At 38.5% G+C, this 20,056-nt stretch overlaps 1 protein-coding gene across 1 annotated transcript in view; it reads right to left on the bottom strand.

The window, feature by feature from the left end:
* Positions 1-20,056, bottom strand: part of FAM81B (family with sequence similarity 81 member B) — a 77,608-nt gene that overhangs the window by 17,766 nt on the left and 39,786 nt on the right. The window contains exons 4-5 of the mRNA XM_043977961.1: positions 13,138-13,267; positions 10,500-10,606 (exon numbers count right to left, since the gene is read on the bottom strand). Of these exons, the coding sequence (XP_043833896.1) occupies positions 10,500-10,606; positions 13,138-13,267 (237 nt within the window). The remainder of the gene's footprint in view (positions 1-10,499; positions 10,607-13,137; positions 13,268-20,056) is intronic.

Genomic DNA, 20,056 nt, shown 5'->3' with positions numbered 1-20,056 from the left:
AGCTGAATCTGTGCCTTTGTTCAGTGAGTGAGTTGTTTTCTTGATAAATCACTGCCAACCAAATAGCCTGGACAGGAAAAGGCTATCTGGCGAGTGACAGGCTGCCTAAGCCAAGTCCTTTTTAAAGATGGATGAATTTCATCCTGACCAAGATTTTTGCTATATAAGCACCCTGTTGGTAAACTCAGTATATTACCTTTGCTGTCTATCTGATTAAGGCCATTTTGTAAGGGCTGCAAACACAATTTATGACAGACAGCCCGTCTAATGGGGAGGGTTTTAGCTGATGAAGCCTGTGTTTTGGGGGACGTTTTTTTCTGGCCAGGTCAGTGCCAAAGTCTCAATTGACTCGAGAATGTCCAGATGATGTGGTTTTAGAAATCCAATATAAAGCAGAATACTCACTAGAACATTAAATCTTTGTCTTTTCAAAAATGCTGCTTGAAAAAAAAACTAAAAAATTAAACTAGCTATTTACATCATTATAATAATTTAGAGGGGAAAATCTGTAATGGTTTGAGAAGTTTCTTTCTTCTTTTAAAATGGAAATATATTACAAGTTGGCAGTCATTTTAGTGAGTTGTATCTCAAACCCCCTTGCCCCCATTGTCATATGGCAAATTCACTGTTTCACTTGCTATTCAGATAATCTAAGTGTGTTCACCTCAATGTCCTTGTTTACATAGGAGAAAGCAACTTAAAAATGTTTTTCCTTATTTCCTTACAAATGAATTCAAGGTTGTTTAACAGGAGAGCAAACTGAAAAGAGTAGTAAAAATCCAGCGTGAGAAGATCTGGATTTTAATCCTGGCTCTGTCACTTACTGTCTGTGTGACACCAGACAAGTTGCTTCCTTGGGTCTCAGTTTACTTAAATGTAAGGGGTTATATGAGGGACTGGACTTAATGATCTCAGAGATTTCTCTCAGCTGAAAGTTCTATCCGTGTCCCCATCTCTACTCCTCTCACCAAAGCTGCTCCCATGTATTTCTGTTCTGGCCAGAAACTCTGAGGGTCTCCCCCCACCTCCAAGACTGATATCTTTGTGCAGTAAATTGAGCAGTCTTTTGTTTCAACTCTTCAGTCATTGAATGGGTTGGGCCTCAGACAAACTGAGACCTGGGAAAGACTTTGATTTAGAAAGGCCAAGGTCACCCACTGCATCCTGGGCCATCGCCAGTTGTCTTGACCTTTGTCACTAGAGGAGAGAGTGAGGCTGAGGACTTTGCATGGCTCTGCTTTAATCATATCCAATTCATTTGCAAGTCATGACAACAAGAAAGTTGCATAACTAATTTAAGTCAGAGTTTGGATTTGAATCCTAGTTTTTAAGGATGGCTTTCTATCCACTACCATGCTCCCTTTCAAGTTAAAGCAAATTGATTTCTTAACTTGCCATAATTATGGTAAAAGGTGGAAGAACCAATGAAGGAAAATTCTTTTTTAGATCTGATTCCTATAAACAGGAAAGAACTGGTGGTGAGGGTTGAAATGAGACTTTTTGGTGAAAGTAACACTTCATTTTAGAGTGAGAAAAGAAAAAAAGAGAAAATCCAGTACATGTATGTCTGGAATTTTCGGAGAGGAAACCTCAAAGAGGTCAGAGAAATGATAAAAAGGATCTCACAGCTCAAATTTCTACAGGGGGAAGCTGACCTAAGAATGATGTGAATGGTGAAAGATCGAAATTCTGAAGACACAAAGAGAAACAATTCCAATGAGGAAGATAATTTCCTACAGAAGCTGTCTAAAGAAACTAATGTGGATGCACAGAGAGTTCACCAATCAACATCTTTTAAAAAGGCAAGCACAAAAGATGGAAATAAGGGGCGCATAATGATGATGGTCCCATAACAAATGCCAGCAATGCTAAAGCTTGGGATACTGTAAGATTAGAGGGAGAAGCTAAGGACAATAAACAGATCTATGATTTTTCTTTTTTCTCTTCTAGGTAAAGAGGAGAAAAGGTCATCAAAGAGGGACCACTGCTTGGAGTGGATGGGATTATGAGAACTTTCTCTTTGTCCTTTGTTCTCCAAGAAGATCATGACATTGGGAGGTGATGTTATGACTTGCAGTGAATTGGATTTAAGTGGGGGAGGGCTGTGCAAAGACACTAACTTTACTCTCTCTTTCAGAATCATCTGGGTCCAGTGGCAAGATATACATCAGGACTACTGGAGATGGCCCTGGATTTTTGGGGCAATCGGGATTAATTGATTTGCCCAGGGTCACACAGCTTGTAAGTGATTATGATAACTAATGACACAGAGAAAGTAGAGCTTCTAAACTCTTATTTTGCTTGTTTTTCCTGGTGAAGAAAGTGATCTTTGTATTGGAAATGGCAGAACAAATATGGCTAATGAAGATACTGATAAGTTCAGGTCACCTGGTCCAGATGAATCACAACCTTGACTAATAAAAGTCCTGGCAGATTTCCTAAACTACTCTTAGTGATTGCTAAAAGACGATAGAGGATGGGGAAAGTATCACAGGACTGAAGAAGAGCAAATGTTTTATTTTTTAAAAAGGAGCCTGAAAAGTATTGGCCTGAAACAATTGGTCTTCAATGCCTAGCCAAATTCAAGAATGTATTGCTAAAGGAATGGATAGTGAACACTTAAATTAGGAAAGTCATCTTGAAATGACTTATCAAGAGCAGGTTTTGCCAAACTTAGATCAGTTCCCTTTTTGATAGGCCTGTTGAACTGGTAGGTCAGTGGAATGCTATTAATACAGTTACTTGAATATTGGCAAAGCATTTGATAATCCCTAATAGTTATTCTTGGGGCAGCTAGGTGGTGAGGTAGATAGAGTACTGGGCTTGGAATCAGGAAAACTCTCCTTCTTGAGTTCAAATCTTGCCTCAAGACACTTACTAGCTGTGTGACCCTGGGAAAGTTACTTAACCCTCTTTGCCTCAGTTTCCTCATCTGTAAAATAAACTGGAGAAGGAAATGGCAAACCACTCCAGTATCTTTGGCAATAAACCCCCAAAGGGGTCTAAAGAGTCTGACTAGACAAACTATACAATAGCTATTCTTATGGAAAAGTGGAGCTAGATCAGGGCCAAATTTTGCCATTTGCTTTTGTATGCTGTGAGCCAAGAATGGTTTTTACATTTTAAAGAAACATTTTATTGTATTCTATTGGCCATAGACTTCCAGATCCAGAGCTACATGATGGTAAAATTATATGAATTTGGAACTGGATGAATGGCTGTGTTCAACCAGTAATGAATGGTTTGATGATAACTTTGAAGGAGGTCTCCAGTGGGGTGGGGGAAGTGTCCCAGAAAGAAGTGTTTAACTCTGAGCTGTCTAAAATTTTAATCACTGACTTGGATGGAGGCATAGAGGACATGCTAACCAATCTGCAGATGACAAAAAGCTGGATGGGATAGCAAATACACTGAATGACAGGCAGGATTCAAAAAGATCTTTTCAAACTCAAGAACACTTGTCATTTCAGCCCTGTCTAACTCTTCATGACCCCATTTGGGGTTCTCTTAGCAGTGATACTGGAATGGTTTGCCATTTTCTTCTCAGCTAGTTTTACAAATGAGGAAACTGAGGCAAACAGGTTTACAGGATTTGTTCAGGTTGAATAACTATTAAGTGTCTGAAGCCAGACTTGAACTCAGGAAGAGGAGTCTTCTTAACTCCAGGCCCAGCATTCTATCCAGTGTATCACCTACCTGTCCCTGTTTGGAATAGCAGGTCAAGTCAAATGAAATGAAATGTAATAGGAGTAAGTGTAAAGTCTTATACTTAACCATTCCCACCAAAAAACAAAACAAAAAAACCCACCTCAAAACCAGTTAATAAGTACAAGATACTGGAGGCCAGGATAGACAGGATAGATGTATTTGGAAAAGATCCAGGGGTTTCAATGAACTGCAAACTCTATAGGAGTCAAAAAGTATTCAATTCAATTCAACAAGCATTACTTACTATGTGCCAGGCACTGTAGATATAGACAAAGTTTTAACACACTCCCTTCCCTCAAGGAGCTTACAGTCTAAGCTTACATCTCTAAGTGGGAAGAAATATATACATAAAATATTAAATATGAAGTGTATTCAAAGTAATTCTCCACTTACAACCTTGTGTTTGCACATACATCTGTGCCCCTACTCATATAGAATCAGAATGTGCTGAGTTTTTGAAAGAAGCTAGGGATTCTATGAAATAATGATACATCTGGTCATGGTCAAAGATGAAAGATGAGAGATAAAAGAGAATTTCAGTAAACAGAAATTAAAGACCATTTTGGTTCTACTTTGACAACTGACTTTCCTGGCTTTCCTTTAAGTCCTAAATAAAATCCCACTTTCTACAGGAAGCCTTCCTCAACCAGTTTTTTTTTTTTCTTTTTCGGGGCAATGAGAGCTAAGTGACTTGCCCAGGGTCACACAGCTATTAAGTGTCAAGTGTCTGAGGCCAGATTTGAACTCAGGTCCTCCTGAATCCAAGGCTGGTTCTTTATCCACTGCACCACCTAGCTGCCCCCCCAACCACTTTTAATTCCAATGCCTTTTCTCTCATTTTTACCCCCCTATTTATCCTGTATATAGTTTCATATATATATGTGTGTGTTTCTCCAATTATATCATAAGCTCCATTGAGGGCAGGGACTGTCTTTTTCCTCTTTTTTGTATCCTTAGAGGTAAGCACAATGCCTGGCACATAGTAGGTTTAATAAATGTTTACTGATTAAGGGTAGTAAGCCCAGAAAACTATTGCAATTTTAGACTGTATAAAAAGAGACAGTATTCTGGAATAAGGACTATACTCTGCCCTGGTCCAACCAAATCTGCAGTACTGTTTTCAGTTCTGGGCACTACATTTTATTTTAGTTTTTAGTTATTTAGTGTTTTTTTCTCAATTACATGTAAAAACAATTTTTAAACATTACTTTTTAAAGCTTTGAGTTCCAAATTTCCTCCCTTCCTGCCTTCCCACTCCCCTCATTAAGAAAGCAAGCAATTCGATATAGGTTACATATGTGTAGTCATGCAAAACATATTTCCATATTGGTCATGTTGTGAAAGAAAATGGACAAAAAAACAAATCAAGAAAAATAAGGAAAGTAAAAAAAGTATGCTTTGGTCTGTATTCAGACTCTATCAGTTCTTTCTCTGGGGATGGGTAGCATTTTTCATCATAAGTCCTTCAGAGCTGTCTTGGATCACTGTATTGCTGGGAATAGCTAAGTCATTCACAGCTTATCATCTTGCAATATTTCTGTTACTTCATACACTGTACATTTTACTTTGCATCAGCTTATGTAAGTCCATGTTTTTTCTGAGAGCATCCTGCTCATCATTTCTTACAGTTCAGAAGTATTCCATTACAATCACATACCAAAATTTGTTCAGCCATTGCCCAATTGATGGGCATCTCCTCAATTTCCAATTTTTTGGGCACTACATTTTAGGAATGTGCACTGGTAGTCCAGAGAGCATATGTAGAAGAGGGTAACCTGGATGATGAGGAGCCTCAATATTTAACTTGGAGAAGGAAAGACTTGAGATGAACATGACAGCTGTCTTTAAGTATTTGAGATTGTCAGGTAGAAGGAAGATTAGACTTGCTGTGTTTGGTTCCAGAAGACAGAACAGGTGGCCAATTGCAGAGAGGAAATTTGGACTTGAAACAGTTAGAGCTCCCTGACAGTGGAATGGGCCACTTTGGGAGATAGTGGGTTCACTCTCTCCCCGCCATTGTCAATCCCTGACTAGAAATATTCAGAAACTCATAAATAAATGTTGAAAGGCCGAAATATTAAACATATCCTTGGCAAACCACAAAGCAATAAAATTGTTATCAATAAGGAAAAAATGTAGAAATTATTTGGTCTTCAATAATGAGCAAATAGTGTAATCCTAAAGAGTGAGCAGGCCAAGGAAGAAATCATAGAAATAATAATTATAAGAAGTGTCAAAAATGATAACATTGAGAAAACATAGCAAAACACGAAATGTGGGCAAAGATGTCCTTTAGGGGAAATGCATATCCTTAAAACATCAATATATGAAAAATATCTATGAATCATGTAACTAAAAAAATCAACAAATGATATAACCCTTGATGAAATGCAAAAATAGAAACACTGGAAAAACATATAAACACAGTTGAAAACAATCATAATAAAATATGATAAATAAAGCTGATGCATTTTTAAAAGATCTGTAAGAGACAAACCATTAGCTAATTTGATTTTTTTATGAGAGAGAAAAACCAATTTTTCAAAGTAAAAATGAGAAGGAAAAATCACAACAAATAAAAGGAAATAAAGGGAATTTTCTGAAACTACTATATTCAATTATATGTTAAGAAAACTGAAAACACAAATGAAATGGATGCATATTTATAAAAGTGTAAAGTATTCACATTAATAGAATCTCTAAATATCCATATTTCAGAAACAGAAATGGAACAAACAAAAAAAAATCCAGATCCAGATATACTTATTAGGGAGTGCTATCAATATTTAAAGAATAATTAACCCTTACATGAATTATTTTAAAAAGAGGAGATAGAAAGTACTCAACTAAATTATTTCTATGAGATAAATAAGGTTCCAATAATAAAACCAGGGAAAACTGGGCAGATAAACAAAATCATAGACTAATATCGGTAATGAATATCTATGTAAAAGTATTGAATAAAACATTAGCAAAGAAGTTGTAGCAGTACATTGAACAATTATTCACTCTGACTAGATTTATTTTAGGAATGCATGGCTATTATAAATTAAGGCAACTATAAATATAATAGATCATATTAATAAAGAAAATAAAATCACAATAGAGAGGTAGCTAGGTGACACAATGGATAGAGCACTAGGCTTGGAATCAGGAAAATTCACTTTCATAAATTCAAATCCAGCCTCAGATATTTACTAGCTGTATGACCCTGAATAAGTCACTTAATTCTGTTTGCCTCAGTTTCCTCATCTGTAAAAATGAGCTGGAGAAGAAAATGGCAAACTACTCCAGTATCTTTGCCATCCCCACATAGGGTTACAAAGGGTTAGATCTGAGTGAAACAACTGAACAACAACAAAATATCAATAAATGTAGAGGTCTTCAAAACAAGCTCGGAGGTACTAGAGAGTCTCTGAGATCCCTTTCAAGTGAAGAGTCTTTGATTCTATTCCATCTATATCTTACATTCCTTTCCTATCAACCCCCACCATTTTTAGAACTTCAGGTTCTTGTCTTTTCATTCTACACTGTTGTCTATCCCAGAATCCCTTGCTCCATTATCCTTTATACCTACCACTCATCTTTTCAAGACTTTAACCCTGGATTATTTCTACCATCTGTCTTTTTTTGCTCTTGATCACATGCTCCTGAATACTGTTAGGGATGTCACACAATTGTGTCATCTAGTTCACTCCAAATTTGTATTGTTCAACTTTTTTCTTGTTCATCCTTTATTCCAGAAGGGGACCAATTACATCAGCAGGATGATGTCTCAACTTGTGAGTGAATTGGATTTAAGTAAGCCAGAGCTGCACAATGTCATCAGCCCCACTCTCTCCTCCAGTCATAGAAGTCCAGTGGTAAGACAACTGGCGATGATCCTTGTCCAAGCTTAACTGGGTCCTCGAGGCTGCACAGCAATGCTGTTACTCTATTCAAATTTTCTAAATGCAGGGGTTCTAACCTGTTGTGTCATGGTTTCCTTTAACAGTCTGCTGAAAGCTATGGACCACTTCTCAGAATAATGTTTATTGCCAACACACATAATTAAAGGAAATGCTAAATTTCTTTTTTTTTTTTTTCCAGGGCAATGAGGGTTAAGTGACTTGCCCAGGGTCACACACCTAGTAAGTGTCAAGTGTATGAAGCTGGATTTGAACTCAGGTCCTCCTGAATCTAGGGCTGGTGCTTTATCTACTGTGTCACCTAGCTGCCCCGAAATGCTAAATTTTAATTAGAGGTTAGTGAAAATAAAGACATTGATTTTCCCCCATCCAAGTTCTCCCTGACTTCTGCTCTAATGAATTCTCCATAGTGGCTATTCCAAACCTTATCCTCTCTCAAGCCATCTAACTCTCTTCTCTCCATCTTAACAGAAAACCTTGCCTCATACTTTCCTGAAAAAAACTGAGTTCATTTGTAGTAAGCTTCCTTTTATCTCCAATTCTATATTTTTCTCTTTTGCTTCGGTCTTAGAGGTTGAGTTGTTCTTTCTCCCTGATAATTCTTACCCCCCTCTACTTGTGCCTTCCATATATCCTCTCTGACCTTTTCCCTTTCTCTTCTTAGTTTTTAACTTCTTTTTATTAACTGGCTCCTCTGTTGCCTCCCCAGGGGAGGACTCTCCTGTCCTTTATTCTCCTAGTCAAAGTTAGGGGTGATTTGGTCTCCAAGGGGAAGGCTATAGAAAGAGGATCCTGATGGAATGGCTCTGATTTTTCTGGTCAAGATTACTAGAGGCAGTTGAGGCACATAAAGCAATTAACATTCCTTAATTATCAGAGGGGCCACACCTGAAGGTCAACTCCCTTTCCAGCTGTAGCCAATTGTGACATTTCTTAACCATCAAGAACTCCTCCCTTTCCTGCCCCTCAATAAAGAGTTTTTTCCATTCATTCTAGGTCCCTGCCTTTGCTGAGGTGACTAGAGTGATCCATTTTATTAACAGCTATATGTGGTAAACTGTGATCTTGTCCTGGAGAAAATAGTGCCTCAGTTTGCCTCAGTGCCATTTCACTGACCGCACATCCATAAAATTAAGAGGTTGGACTATGTGACTTGTAAGGTCCCTTTTGTTTGTTTTGTTTTTGTTTTGTTTTGTGGGGCAATGGGAGTTAAGTGACTTGCCCAGGGTCACACAGCTAATAAATGTCAAGTGTCTGAAGCCAAATTTGAACTCGGGTCCTCCTGAAACCTGGGCTAGTGCTTTGTGCTACCTAGCTGCCCCATTTTATTATTTCATTTTCTTTTGTTTTTTGTAAAGTCTCTCTTAACTGAACTTTCTGATCTTGCAACTGGCTTGTGGATTGAACCTTAACTTCAGGAGCATCTCCCCATACCATTCAACTTCATGGTCTTGCATTCAGTCAACATAACCACAAAAAACGTATGCAGCCAGGGCATATTTACTTTTTTGTGGGTTTTTTTTGTGTGAGGCAATTGGGGTTAAGTGACTTGCCCAGGGTCACACAGCTAGTAAGTGTCAAGTGTCTGAGGCCAGATTTGAACTCAGGTCCTCCTGACTCCAGGGCCAGTGCTCTATCCACTGCGCCACCTTGCTGCCCCCATATTTACTTTTATATTTGTGTTAGAACACAAGAAATGAATAGAGAAGAGAAGCCTCCGTTAGGCCTACTGACCTCCCTGGACTTTAAGTCCCAACTAAAATCCTTCTTTTTTTTTTTTTAACTGGAAGCCTTCCCCATCCCCTCTTAGTGCTTTCTCTGTTAATCATTTCCTGTTTATCCTGTATAGCACTTGTTTTATATATGTTTGTTTGCATGTTGTCTCCCCCATCAGACTATAAGTTCCTTGAGGGCAGAGACTATCTTTTAAAATTTTTTAAATTTATTTTTTTGGGGTGTGGGGCAATGAGGGTTAAGTGACTTGCCCAGGGTCACACAGCTAGTAAGTGTATCCACTGCGCCACCTAGCTGCCCCCACAGAGACTATCTTTTGCCTTTTTTTTTTGGTTTCCCATTGCTTGACACAGTACCTGGAACATAGTAGGTGCTTAGTAAATATATAAAGACTGGTTGGTCTCTGCTTGTAGACCTCCAATTAGGCCCATTGCCTCTAGAATGGACTGTCTTCCATTCCACTTTGGGATAGCTCTAATTGTTGAGAATTATTCTTTCTTACATTAAGCCCAAATCTACCTCTGTACAATTTCCACTTACTTGCAGTGTGATACTGGACAAGGCATTTTATCTCTCTGGGCCTCAATTTCCTCATCTGTAAAATGGGGCTAATAAAACTTGTACTGGGTACCTGGTTGTGGGGAAAGTGATTTGTAAACCTTAAAGCATTATAGACATACTTATGATTCTTTCTTTTCTTTTCTTTTTTTTTTTTTTTTGGCAGGGCAATGGGGGTTAAATGACTTGCCCAGGGTCACACAGCTAGTAAGTGTGAAATATCTGAGGCCGGATTTGAACTCAGGTACTCCTGAATCCAGGGCCGGTGCTTTATCCACTGTGCCACCTAGCTGCCCCATGATTATTTCTTAGAAAATTGCTTAACAGAAAGAGTCAAAATGATCATATAAATTCAGGGCACCTTCAAGAATTAGGAACATAAACAGGATGACATCATTTTAACATCCATATTTCTTCCTCACTTGTCAGTACCGCTGAGGGTTTGCTTGAGTGCATTTTGCTTCAGAGAGTCTCTGTTTCTTGGCTGGATTCAGATTCTTAAAACTGCTTTGTTGCTGTATGCCAATGTCTTTGATAAGCAAAATTCTTCAGAATTCATTTAACATAATTAAAAATCTTCCATTCACTTACCTGAAATTCAGAAGACTCAATTCATGGTTATTATCCCCCTGGACCGCCTTTAAGTTGGAGGTTTGCTCCACACCATAAGTGTCTATCCTTCCTAATAGCTGCATTACCTATTGAAAGGAATACAAGGGGAATGCCAGGGTGAGCCAACCCATTAGGACTTATTCATTATTCCTAGAGGGGCAGGGATTGGATTTAAGGCATTTGCCTTTAAAAATGCTTTTTCAGATGGGCTTGACTCCAGCCATAGTTCCAGAGTTTGCCTCAGGGAAAGGATATTATGGGATACTTCATTCTGATTCGACTGTAATATTCTTTTTGATATTTTTCTACCTGGTGACTTCCAAAGGTAGAGCACAGTTCTCCATTGTAGGTAGGACTCTTATTCTAATAGAGGCATAAGAATAATCATGGAAGGCACAAAGTTAATGGAGCTGGTGTGGAAAGGGGCAGAGTCAGTGGGAGAGAGACAGAATTCGGAGGATGTCCTCATGGGCCATGGACAAGGTTTGGGAATATTGCTCCCCCACCCTCCCTGGCCTGTGTTATTTACTATCCTCTGGAGGCTTTGAGCCTTTACTGGAACATATGAAATTACACAATAAACACATGTATAACACAGAACCATTGTTCTTGGGACTGAACAAAATGTGCATTTAGTAAGTTATAATTTAAAAAATGTTCTTCTTTGCATCCACAGTTATTGTTTCTTCTACCTTTGGAAAGGCGTGGTCCAAGATCCTCAAAGGTGAGCATACTCACTTCTCTGGGTCTTAAAATGATGAACTTGGGAAGTTAGGTGGTGCAGTGATAGAGCTCCAGGCCTGGAGTCAGGAAGACCTGAGTTCAAATTTGACTTCAGACACTTAATAGCTGTGTGATCTTCAGTAAATCACTTAACCCCATTTGCCTCAGTTTCCTCATCTCTAAAAATGAGCTGGAGAAGAAAATGGCAAACTACTCCAGTATCTTTGCCAAGAAAAACCCCAAATAGGCCAGACATGACTGAACAACAGCAAGATCACTTTCAGTGGGGAAATTACCCTATCTGATTTGGATTTTGGGAAATTTCCTTAGTTTATAAAGGCAGCATATTTATCTTGGTAGTAAGAGAGCTCTTGGATGCCAAAGACTTGGCTTTACTATCAGGTAGGCCAAGGTTCCATGCTTTATGCTCAGCTTTTAGCATTTTGGGCCAGATCTTTCGCCATGAAGAAGAAACAATAGCTGAGACTTTGAGTGCAGGAAGGAGAGAAGAGAGTTAAGGAAGCAGGTCATTGGATCATCAGATTACACTTATATCTACCCTCCTTTAGGATTCAGCATGACATGACTGCTTCAAGGTTGCATTTCTCTTATAGAATCAAAGGATTCCCTGATGGAAAGAACCTGAGAGATTCTGGAGTCCAACAGTTTCATTTTTCTATGAAAAGAACTAGGCCCAGAGAAGCTCCATCTTACTCCTCACACCAGAGCTCTGGCCCCCGCTTGGGATACCAGGACAAGCTGGGAACAGCTGTGCCTCTGAAATATCATTCAGTCCTACTTGCTAAGGCAGCTGTGGGAAGTGTATTGCTGTCCCTGCCAAAAATCGCCTCTGTTATTTATTTTGTAAATGCTTATAAAATGTATATATTCTCTCTCTGGCAGAATGCATGCTCCTTGTAGGCAGGGACTGTTTCATTTCTGTCCTTGTATACCCCTAACAGTGCCTGACACTAAATAAATTCTTGTTGATTGATATTGAATTAATCAAGACCTGGTTTACAGTTTTGACCCAACCGCTTAACTTTCTGTTTGTGGCCAAATCTCTTTTTTTTTTTTTTTTTTTTTTTTTTTTAGGCAATGGGGGTTAAGTGACTTGCCCATGGTCACACAGCTAGTAAGTGTCAAGTGTCTGAGGCCGGATTTGAACTCAGGTACTCCTGAATCCAGGGCCGGTGCTTTAACCCCTGCGCCACCTAGCTGCCCCCTGTGGCCAAATCTCTTAACCTCCCTGGGCCTTATTTTTTTCAGTTGTCAAATGGGAAGTTTAAACTAAATTGGGAATTCTTAACCTTTTTTTTTTTTGGTCATTGGCCTCTTTCCAAGTCTGAAAGTCCTATGAAATATATAGGACTACATAAAAGAGACCAATTATATTGAATGCAGTTATCAAATTATATATATGTGTTTATATATATATATATATATGTATGTATGTATGTATGTATGTATGTATGTATGTTTGTGCTTGTATATACTGGAAGCCCAGATTTGGATTTGGGTTTTTTCTGAAGCCCCAGATTAAGAACCCTTGGAATAGATAGATGTTATTTGAGGGTTCTTCCAGCTTGAAAAAGTTTATGATCCATAATGTGTTATCAATATATAGTCTATGTAAAGCTCACATAAGAACTCACACATGAGCTGGATTTCTAATCTCTAAAGACCTGCCATTCAATAATACTTTTATTGCACTCTTTGGTTCCACAAGTTGTGGCAGGTTTGGTAGGAGCATTAAAGTATCTATCAAGGTGGCATCCAGTCATGTACCCTCTGGGCTGAATGGGAAGCTTCTTGTCCAAGCTGACATTTTGATGAGGGGACTATAGCAGGAATATGTAAGTGAAAAGCCTTCACTCCATTTCTTGCTGCTCACCTTCACATCCACGGTCTTGGAGAAAGCTTCCAGAACAGATTTGAGTGTTTGAATGTCTTTCTCAACTTTCTGATACTCGTGCCTGATGACATTAATGTCTCCGGAGAGCTTTGCTACGCTTGCGTCACATCTGGTAGCAGAATAGAAACAGATTGCAAGATAAATATCAAAGTACTCCTAGAATTGGCAATAGACCCTGAGTATGAGAAGGGTATGGAGTTAATGGTGGGTTGGGTGGTGGATCTTTTCAATACTGCACTATCTCAGACCAAGGAAAAAGGAGAATGAGGGAGTGAGGAGTGGGTGTACACATCTCTGGCTCCTTCCCTTTCTTGTCTTTTTCCTCTTCTCAGTGGAGGATACACAAATGCTGTGCTGAGTTAAATGGACTGAAGTGAATGAACTTGATTGAAGAGAATGGGCTGACTTGGTGAAAGCTGAGGTTTTCAGCTCCCTAAATTAGGCCAGGACCCCAATTTAGGCATTATTAACAGGCAGCAGCAACAATTTTCAGACAGATATTCACTCACTACCAGCGCCTGGGGCAAAATTGTAAAAGAGGCAAAACTCATTTTTTAGTCTTCATGATCCTTTCCTAAGCCCTTTTTTGACTCTTTTTTCTTCCCCCTCCTTTCCCATTTTTTCCTCCTTCCTTCTTACCTCCCCACCCCCTTCCAGATACCCATGGTACTCTCTGGCTATACAAATTCTCTCATCCCACCCAGGTCTATCTTCCTTATTCTACAATGTTTTTTTCCCTCTCAGCCCAAATCAATATTCCTCCTTCCTGAGTGGTCTTTAGCTGACCAGCTACACTTTCAAAGAGGACTTAGTTAATCTAAATGAATTTTTAACTGTTGGAATTCATGGGGAAATACTTATGAGCTGGAAGGTTTTCTTGCAATTTGTTTTTGCCTATTTTACTCTAACAAAAGATATTGGATTTGATCTTTCCATAGTTATATCCCCAGCACTTAGCACAGGCTTGGCACATAGAAGGGAGTTAATAAATGTTTATTGTTTGACTGTGAGCAGACCTTTCTAAATGACTGGCCTAAGGTCACACACAAGTGGCTGAGCTGGGATTTGAAACCATCATCTGACTCCAAATCCAGCATGCTGTACCATCCAGCGTCCCAGTTAGAGTTACCAACAGGCAAATTAATGTCTATTGAAGTGTCTAATAACTGTGTCAGTCTTAGGACCCTCTGGCTCCATCACTTCAGAAGTACAAGAGGACCCAACAGGACTTAGGACTATTCTGTATTCATATTTGTTTCATGGAAAAAAAACCCCCAAACCTATAAGGAGACAGTCCCTACCCTCAAGGAACTTACAATTTAAAAGTGGGGTAGACAAAATACAAAAGGAATTGCAAAACTTGGAGGTAGGGGAAAAGTACCTAATGGTGGGTATGGCAGAAAAGTTGGGTGAGAATCCCAAAATTCATCCATGTAAGAAATGAGATGTTTGAGTAGAACTTTCTTTTCTCCCCCACCCTCCAATCAGAGTGGCAGAGGGTAGTGACAAGGTAGAGTCTCAATATAGTCTCCCTATAGTCACAAATAGAGAAATTGAAGGAGTTTCCTTACAACTACCAGTCTGATGGTAAATATTTAACAACCAGGTTTCCAAAAATCATATGACACACTTTTAAGTTTAATCTACATTATTAACATTTCTCCATCACTTTTTTTTTTGGTGAGGCAATTGGGGTTAAGTGACTTGCCCAGGGTCACACAGCTAGTAAGTGTTAAATGTCTGAGGCTGGATTTGAACTCAGGTCTTCCTGACTCCAAGGCTGGTGCTCTATCCACTGCACCATCTCCATCACTTTTTAAAGTCTAATCAATAAAATAACAAATCAAGCCCTGATTTTAGTGTTTGTCTATTTCCAAGATGTAAATGCTCATGCTGAAAATTTAACAAACTCATATTTGCAAGCTAGTATGAATTGACTCTAGCATGTCCCTGTTTCCAACTCTGACTTAGTTTCATAAAACAGTAATAAGAAACACTATTTCATGGAGCACTTGATTATCATGCCTTAAGGTGTTCACAATGAGCATTAAAAATTAGACCATCAAGAATATAATTGCAACCAACATATGTATGTGTACATGTATATATATACAGATATACACAACACATATATACATACACACACATATATACATACACACATATACATATACATACATATACATATGTATATATATATAGACCGTGTGTATGTGTGTGTGTATATATATATATATATACATACTAACATCTGTTTCAGGAGACAAAGAAGTAGAGAAATTCTGAACTCAGTCAACTTATACCTCTCTACCTAGTGACTTAGGTGGGTATAGGGAAAGATGACAAGAAATGTTGAAAAATATGCTGTCTAAGAAATTAAAGAGTATAAAAAAGTTTCTAGACTACTCGGAGTACTTACTTTTTATATTATGAATATTTTATTCAAAAATAGAGTTAGAAGGTGCTGGACATTGTGAGTACTGAACAGCATCACAAAATAATGAAAAGATAAAATCTTAAGAGATGTTAAGTGATTGGTTATACGGTAACTTCAGAATCAGCTATTTCTGTGTAGTAAGAGCAATCCTTAATTAGTAAAGGTGAAAATCAATGCCAGATTAGAAAAGATAAAGATGAAAAATGCTATATGTACTTATAAGAAGTCCAACTTGACCTGTTCAAATAAGCTACTGAGGTGGAAAAAAGAAAAAAGTAAAAGTGTAGACATTGACTATAATACTTCTTTATTTCTTAGAGAAGCATTGGGAAACTCTTTAGGTAGGAAAGAGAACCCAGAGGTCACCTCAGCCAGAAAAAGATATTTTTGCTCAGTGGAGAGACATGGCAATCAATAACAATAGTACTTCAGAGAATAAATTCATTTGTACTCTGAAATCTACTCATTTTGGAATAGAATGGCCACAGATTAGAAGCACTATTATCTCCCAAAAATGACAGAAAAAGGAAAGTCTAAAAAAGGAAAAAGCAATGGAGGGAAAAATAGTCTTTCAAAAGGAATAGAAATGTAATTTAAGATTATGAAATTGTAAGGAACAGCTGAATAAAGAAGAAATTTGCATGGGGGATGACACAATTTGGGAAACACTGAAGGAGAGATCTTTCTTTTTTGCATGTATGTGTGTGTGTGTGCTTTTTTTTTGAGGGGGGGAGCAACCAGGGTTAAGTGACTTGCCTAGGGTCACACAGCTAGTAAGTGTCTGAGGCTGGATTTGATCTCAGGTCCTCCTAACTCCAGGGCCAGTGCTCTATCTACTGTATCACCTAGCTGCCCCAAGGAGTGATTTTTCAAGACACATCTCAAAGAGAAGAAGATACCAAAACATTGGGAAAAATCTTTCTTAGTTTTATTTTTAAAAAATGCAATCAAGAAGATATAAGCAACTATCTATGCATATGACAATACTTTTTTCATTTATTAAAATCTTTGATTGACATGTATATCAAGGGTATCCTTGTCAAGTGGTTAAATACATTAATCTCATTTGTTTCTTGCAACAGCACTGTGAAGTAGGTATTATAAGGTTGTTGTTCAGTCTATTTTCAGTTGTGTCTAACTCTCCATGACCCCATTTGAGGTTTTCTTTCTGACTCCAAGTCCCACATTCTATCCATTGCAATACCGAGCTGCCCATTATAGGGTTAGCAATTCTGTTATATTATTCCATATACTATACTTTATTACACCATACTACATCATAGCATGCTATATTATACCTATATTATTCCCATTTTACAGATGAGAAAACTGATCTTCTAGGAGGATAAGTGATTTCTTGTATTTGGCTGTGCAGTTACTAAATATTGGAGGAAGAACTCACACTCAGGTATAGTCTGATGTTAAATCAAACATTCTTTTTTATTAAACTACAATGCAGGGATATTTCCTTGCTCAAAATTCATTATTGGTTATCTATTTCTTCTTGGATTAAAAACTATTTAAAACAGGGCTACTTAAACTTTTTCCACTTGTGACCCCTTTTTTGCCCAAGAGATTTTTATGTCACCCTTGGTTTATAGGTATATAAAATAGCTATATGTAACCTTTTACTGTCGCCAAATTTTTCTTGACCCCCACATTCAGTTACGTGACCCCACATGGGGTCATCACCCACAACTTAAGAAGCTTTGAAAAGTCTTTTACAATCCTGTCTCCCTTCCAGATTTATTATTTCACATCTCCCCCCGCCCCTTTATATGGTCTAGCCACATTGGCTTACTAACTGTTCCCCTGAGATAACCTTACATCTTCTGTCTCTGTGCTTTCACTCAGTCTCTGCCCCTGGTGCCCATGTAATCTGGTACCTCTGCGATCTGTGTCATTTTTCTGAATTATTTTCCTTGGGCCTGAGGAGATGATTCATGGAGAAAGATGTTGGCAGAGCAGTTCTGATGCTGCTGTTACTAGAGGGGATTAATCTTCTCTAATAACTGGGGGTCATGATGAGCCTTTGCTTTATTTTGACAGGGACAGAAGTCATGCATGGTACAAAATGATGTTATCCATACATTGCATGTTATCTCTTTTTTGCTTGTCCCTTCCCTCCTCTTGAACTGGAACCTTTCTAAAAATGGTGGTACCAGAAGCAGAGATAGAAGCTAGGGCTCCATGAGCAATAAAGTGATTGCTGGGAAGCTGTCATAATGTGGAGATTCTTCCAAATGAAGGGCATATGATGAACCAAAGATGGGCTGGCACAGAGCCAGGGAGGATTGCAGCTGTAACAACTCCTATGACGTGCTCCTAAAACACAAAACAATTCATCATCCACACTTTTCTTTGAGCCTTGAATATGAAATGGGGGAGTGGGAGGTATGTGTTAAAACACTTCTATCATTGTAGGCTACTGGGCTCTCCCCTGTATGTCTACTCTTTATATTGGAGAAGGGAACTACAATAGGGAGCAAGGAGAGGCACAGTTGGTGGTGATTGTCTCCATATGAAGGTGTTTAGTCTGGTTTCCTTTTCAACTTTTTCTATGAACAATAAACTTTAAGACCATAATGAAACTCTCTCTATGTGCCGAGAGAGAGAGAGAGAGAGAGAGAGAGAGAGAGAGAGAGAGAGAGAGAGAGAGAGAGAGAGAGAGAGAGCTTAATATAGGCTCACTGTTATGCCTTAGGACAACTGGTCTTAAGGGCTCCCTTTTTCCTTATGCCCTTCTGTGGTCTTCTCCTTTATAACAAATACTTGCTCAAAATGCCATAAAAAAAGCATCTTACTTTTATGTGGAGACTAAAACCTATCAAAATTTTGGGGGGGAAATAAAAAAGGTTTAAGTATTTACAGGAAGCAGGGGGGTAGTGGTAAGGCAGGCAAAGTTAGGAAAACAGCAAAATTCTGTCTCCTTAAGTGGGTCAGCGAGCCAGAGAAGGCTCAATCTGCTCATGATCATATTTAGCTCAAGGAAGCAGTGCCCTTCATTTGCAATTGTCTCACTGCCGGTGTAGGTCCACAGCCCCAGAGTTGCTATCTTTCTCCTCAGAGTTCAAAAGATCCTGTCCCATATGGCTCTGGCTTAAAGAGATCCTTCAGTCTCAACTTCCAGCTAGGAAAAACTATACTTCCCATAAGCCCCCTTGGTGACCAGGGGCTATATTACAGTAGTCTAAATATAACTAAATCTATGAATCTATGAATGTATGAATATATTAGCAAATTACTTGAGAAATATATTTTATGGGCTAGAGGCTCAATAATATATGATCAGATTTCACCTTTTAATATTTGGGGCAATATTCCATTTTATTCCCTAGATTAATATTAGTATATGTGTGCATGAATGCATGTGTATGTGTGTGTGTGTGTGTGTGTGTGTGTGTGTGTGTGAGAGAGAGAGAGAGAGAGAGAGAGAGAGAGAGAGTGATTGAGAGTTAGCCTATGGACCCCTTCTCAGAATAATGTTTTTAAGAGCATAAATTAAATTATATAAGATTACAAAGGAAATCAATTTTATTGAAATATAATTGTTAAATTATTTTTTAAAAAACCCAATTTCATGGACTCCAGGTTAAGAACCTCTGCCCTATATTAAATTAGGCCCTGGTAGTAGTCACCATATTGAGGGGGAGTATGGGTTTTTATAGGCTGAATGCTGACTAGTGGTTAGTGGGGACATGGTAGCTTTAGAAAGTAGCTATTTCCTTGCATATGCCCAGAGAGTACTTGATGAAGATCGATCTGGTAGTTCAAATAGGGCACCACCTGGTGGGAAATTCAGGTATTTCAGGTAATTTAGTTGGCTAATTTCCTGGCTGGACAATTAACACTGATATACTATAATCCCTATAGTCTTATGGAAGGTAGTACTATAGCCAAAGAAGAATATATTGCCTCAAATTCATTACTTCCTCACCTCCTAATGTTGTTGTGTAGGCACCAACCATAGAATATACCACAATCTCAAAAGAATTAAAATTGCATGTGAATCAAAGGGCAATGGAAAAATACATATGAGCAGGAGTATAAGTAGACTGTGGAATATTACTGGATGTGAGCCATGTGTAAGAATTGTAATAAGGGATATTATTTAGGAAAGGTATGATCAAAAGATGTTATAACAGGGGCAGCTAGGTGGCACAGTGGATAGACCACTGGCCCTTGGAGTCAGGAGTACCTGAGTTCAAATCCAGACTCAGACACTTAACACTTACTAGCTGTGTGACCCTGGGCAAGTCACTTAACCCCAGTTGCCTCACTAAAAAAAAAAGATGTTATAACAAACAGCACTGCTACCCACAAAATGTTGAAAGGCTTAGGGGTAGACCTATATCCTGTTGGATAGACTTTCCATGGAGGATTTATGTGAAGATTTTGCACAAGTTTCAAACTCAAGAAGAGTGCTCTAATCTAAACTGCTTCAATGAGTGGTCCCTTGAT

This window comes from Dromiciops gliroides, chromosome 1, assembly GCF_019393635.1.
Source record: "Dromiciops gliroides isolate mDroGli1 chromosome 1, mDroGli1.pri, whole genome shotgun sequence".
NCBI classification, from domain to species: domain Eukaryota; kingdom Metazoa; phylum Chordata; class Mammalia; order Microbiotheria; family Microbiotheriidae; genus Dromiciops; species Dromiciops gliroides.
Note: the sequence above shows the minus strand (reverse complement) of the source record. Positions and strands in the feature narration are given on the sequence as shown.